Source organism: Nannochloropsis gaditana (assembly GCF_000240725.1).
Source record: "Nannochloropsis gaditana CCMP526 unplaced genomic scaffold scaffold349, whole genome shotgun sequence".
In the NCBI taxonomy this organism is placed as follows: Eukaryota; class Eustigmatophyceae; order Eustigmatales; family Monodopsidaceae; genus Microchloropsis; species Microchloropsis gaditana.
This window is the reverse complement of record NW_005803604.1, coordinates 10,148-14,691: the sequence shown is the minus strand read 5'-3', so window position 1 is coordinate 14,691 and position 4,544 is coordinate 10,148. Positions and strand designations below refer to the sequence as shown.

Below are 4,544 nucleotides of genomic sequence, written 5' to 3'. Positions count from 1 at the left end.
CCCGCAGACAAAGGGTGCGCTTCCACAAGCAAATATGCGAGAGGGAGAAATCAATGGGGGTGCTCGAGGCATGGTGCGGTCCGCGACCACAGGAAGCAGCGTTGTTAGAGGAGGGGAAAAAGGTGCCAATTGTGTCGGGGGCAACGACGTAGTGTCGCTAAATCCCAACGATTTGGATCCCGAAGCCGTGCGGGAAAAGCGTGTGATACAGACGATGTGTGACTTTTTCGGATTTTGAGTTGACACATTGATCCGAACATTTGAAGGAGGGCAAGGTGGGGGTAATGTTCGTGCACTTCACGCGTCCGCAATTTCAGGCACGTGGATATATCCCTTTGCCTTGAGAGATAACGGCATTTCCGCACTGCTGTCGGAGTTGCCCAGAATTCAGCTGGTTTTAGATAATGATTGGATCTACCTTATCATATTGTGTAAATACAAACATTTACTCTTCTTTACCTCTCCTAATAGGGCCAGATAAAGCAATCACAGACCTTGACTTTCGTTTATGGGGGAGGTTGGCGTTGACTATGTCTCGCTTTCTAATTCTTTAAATGGACGAAATTCAACTACAAAATAAGTCGCGGAAATCCTCTGTAAATACTTGGATACAATCGTAAGATACGAAGCACCATGCTTGTCATCTCTAGCCGTCCTGGGTGTTTAAAACGAGGGGCCCTTTTCCATCACAAATCGCTTCCTCGTAACGGGCGTCAACGGACGCAAGAAACGGTTGAAAGTCCAGCCTCCCTTGCGCTACCGTGTCCGCTTCCCGATACAAAAAATGGTGATTGAAACAAAATGTTGAAACCTGTGGTCCTGTACTATGCCACGAGTCTACATAAGAAAGTTTGGGAAAATGCAATTTGGCTTGTGATTTTTCCACCTGAGGGGCATATCCCCCTCCTCAATCAACAGGAAACCATGGCAGATGACACGGCGGATGCCGAGCTATCAAAGACAAAAAATGAAAGCCGCGAGCCAATTTTGTCGTCTTCACATCAGTCTCGACCTCTTAGCACCAAATTTATGAAGGCGGGCGTTGCACTTATGTCTCCGATGCCGTCTGGAAACAGGGATACGCGGCAAAGTTTCACATCACCAATCGCTATCAAAACTACCTCATTAGCATCTCCACCGCACAACCCTTTTTTCCCAAGCCATCATGGTGATGAACGTAGCTCGCCTACATCCTTACCCCTCCACCTCGGATCGGCCTCCTATTCCGGGGATGAATTCCGTCGTGACCGGACTCGAGCCTCACGACGTAGTGCTGACGTCCTTCGACACCTTCAAACACTCGACGACGAGCGCAAAGCCCGTGGACATGACGCTTTGATGCCCCGGGATACGAAAACGGCAGCCATCACAAAGGATGAATTGGGGGGACTAATGAATGTGAACCAGTACGCTATAATAAAGGAGCTCGGGAGGGGCGCATTCGCAGAAGTCAAGCTTTGCAAGCGTCAGTATCCTTCCATCACCGACCCAACCTTCCAGTCAATGGCAACGGGTTCAGGCGAGTACCACACGCTCGTCAGCGGCACAGGCTCCCCCAAGGCAAGACGCGAAGAGGCGAGTCCCTCTCCACCAAGGGGCGTCTCGCCCACAAGCGAGGAGTCTCGGTCTTACACGCCCTCCCCAATTCCCATGGACGAGGAAGCGGACAAAGACGCCAAAGATCTCTATGCTATCAAGGTACGTGCCAGTACGCAGCCTGCACTGCGACGCAAAGCATCGCCCTCACCTTCCTATCGTGATCTCCGACTCAGGTCTTTTCCAAATCTCTGCTTCTGCGGAGAAAAAATTTTGGGCGAAATCGAGAGGGGCGAATGAGTTTGACTACGGATCTGGACAAGGTCCAGCGGGAGATCGCCATCATGAAGAAACTGATCCATCCCCACCTCGTCAGCCTTTATGAGGTCATCGACGATGCCAGCCAGGACGCCTTGTACTTGGTGCTCGAATACGTGCCCGGCGGCCCGATCATGGACTTTGACGCGGAGGAGCGTCGGTACGTGTGTCCTCGGTCTTCTGACGGAATGGGCGTTTTGAATGAGGTCCACGCGGCGAGAGTGCTGAGCGATATGTTGGCGGGGCTCGTCTACCTACACGTGCATCATATTGCCCACCGAGACCTGAAGCCCGAGAACGTGCTGGTGGGCCGCGGAGGCCGGTGCAAAATAGCTGATTTTGGTGTCGCGCACCACTTCGAAGAGGAAGCAGCGCGTATCTTGGCTCTGGACGACCAGGCCGGGGCTGGCGCAAGCAGGGAAGGGCTGGCGACAGGGACGACGTCCCCCAGCGTCTCCTCGCACGAGCACCAGCTCCATTACCTGTATCGATCGTCATCCCGAGGTCTCTTGCATAAATCCGACGGAACATGGAGCTTCTGGGCACCTGAAATGTGCGAGCAGGGAGCGACATTCTCAGGTTACAGCTGCGACGTGTGGGCGGCCGGGGTCTGTCTCTGGGCCTTTATGTTCGGCAAGCTCCCTTTCCAGGAAGACTCGCCCGAGGTGCTTTTTGAAGCCATTCGAGACAAGGAGCTTGATTTCCCTCTTGAAGAGAGACAAGTAAGCTCCGAAGTGCAAGACTTGTTGCGACGTTTCCTCCAGAAATTGCCGCGGGAGCGGATCACGGTGGGGCAGGCTCTGGATCACCCGTGGGTGCAGCTTGCTGACGAAGAGGAAGAACATGAAACACGGGCAGGGAAAGGCGAGGACGAGTGTATAACAGACGCCAATCTCCCTCCGATAGTAACCGTGGACCCGGATCAAAGCGAAGCGAGGCCCTGTGCGCTTTTGCCTGTGAACCCTCCTTCCCCAACTTCTGCAAGACACCATTCCACATTGCGCGCCCACGCGTACTCTTTTCCGACTGTCCAGGTCTCTGCCGACGAAATCGACGGCGCCATCCAGTCGGTGAATAACTTCGTCCTTGTCAATAAACTGAAAAGGCGTCTGACCAAACGCCTGCGTGAGGCTCGAGCCTCTCTTAACCGCATCTACTCCCCCACCCCCTCGCACGGTGTTTCTCCCGCCCAGTCACCCGACCACAGCCGCTCCTCCGATACCAAGAGCCCAGACCCAAATCAGGACTTGAGTCGTAGCAACGATGAAAGGCGCCCATCGTATGCGCCGTCACCGCTTCTCCTGCCACCGGCAATTTTCTCTTCCTTTTCGTCCCTGGGCAGCGGCGGCTTGGAGACAAGCCCTCGCGGACAGTCAACTGTCCATCAAAAAAGCAGAAGCATGGTAGGAAGTTGGACTAAAATGAGCCCCATCAGCAGGAAGAAGACAAGCTTGAGTGGTAGCACGGGGGGAAGCCCCTGCGAGGGGTTGAACGTCGGACTGCCCACAGACGGCAGTGCTTCAAGCTCGCCATCCTCGAATCAGTCCCCGAGTGCCCTGGTTTCGGGAATGGCAGCGCTCTCAGCGTTTTCGCCCGTACGGCAAGCCAGGAATGAAAGCATTCAACCCTCGCACGCACCCAAGTCAGGATCTGCGTCCTCTCCCGTGGCCTTTGCAGAGACAAGCCGCCTGAAGGACGACACAAACCGAAACGGTCACATGCAGAAGTCCAGCGAACGGGAAAGCTGCAGTATCATGTAGTTTGTGCATGCGGTCGACAACAAAGAGTCCGCTATAGTCATAGTTTGAATTGTACATTGGAGATGTCGGCTCATGTTACCAAAAAATTCTCCTGTGCGGATGATGGTCGTTGCTGTCCCCAAAAATAATATTGAAAAACAAAATGTGTCCACCGGTTGAGGGAATGTTCAGTTAAGGATAAGATCGATCTTATGCCATTTAATTTGCTTTTCTGTACAGAAATATTCGTCGTGCTTTCATTCTACAGCCTACCCCAGCCTACGCCGCAGCCGACTCTCTCTCATTCCTCCGCCTCCTCCATCGTGCGCAAAAGCTCCCCCTACCCTGCCTTCACCCATTTCTTCCCACCTTTACGTCTTGAGCTGCGTATAAGCCGCCGTTGAACCCCTCAAAGGGCCCGGTGGCAGTTCTTGCTGAACGCGCATGGTGCCCGTCGTGGCCTTCCCCCCACCTCCGCTGCCACTCAAGCTAACTGAGCCGCTCGCGAACCCATCCTCACCACGACCTGGTCTGTTGTTCCCCCCTGCAGATGGCAGCGGATATCGTCTCCTCCGGGCCAGAGACCGCCCCTGCTGGATCATCTCCTCTTGCTCCTCCCCGGATATCAGGTCCTCGTGGTAGGCCCCGACCAACCTCAGTAGCCGGGCGTATCCCCTGAAGTAGGTGAACGCGGCCAAGACGACCATCATCAGGGGTGCATAGACACTGAAGCCTCTTCCCAAGAGAGGGACTACGGCCATGTTGCTCATCAGATGCCGGAAGGCCGTTTGTTTCGAGGACGGAGAGCGAAGCATAAGGAGGAAATTGTAGGCCAGGGGAAACTGGAGACGGATCAGGTACTGGGCGTTGACGAGGAGCGGCCCAGCCAGAGATTGGTGCGGTCCTTGCAGGGAAAATTCGCTGTAGGGGGGGGGGTTGTATGGAGGGGGG

The 4,544-nt window shown here is 54.4% G+C and overlaps 2 protein-coding genes across 2 annotated transcripts; both read left to right on the top strand.

The window, feature by feature from the left end:
* Window positions 1–1,778: 1,778 nt before the first annotated feature.
* Window positions 1,779–2,337, top strand: CAMKK (calcium/calmodulin-dependent protein kinase kinase; the record flags this gene model as incomplete). The annotated part of the gene is made up of 1 exon (XM_005854922.1): window positions 1,779–2,337. A coding segment is annotated over one exon (559 nt), but the record flags the coding sequence as incomplete, so codon positions are not given.
* On the top strand, window positions 2,319–2,797 carry NGA_2034500 (calcium calmodulin-dependent protein kinase kinase alpha; the record flags this gene model as incomplete). Its single annotated transcript, XM_005854917.1, has 1 exon — window positions 2,319–2,797. A coding segment is annotated over one exon (479 nt), but the record flags the coding sequence as incomplete, so codon positions are not given.
* Window positions 2,798–4,544: the final 1,747 nt, after the last annotated feature.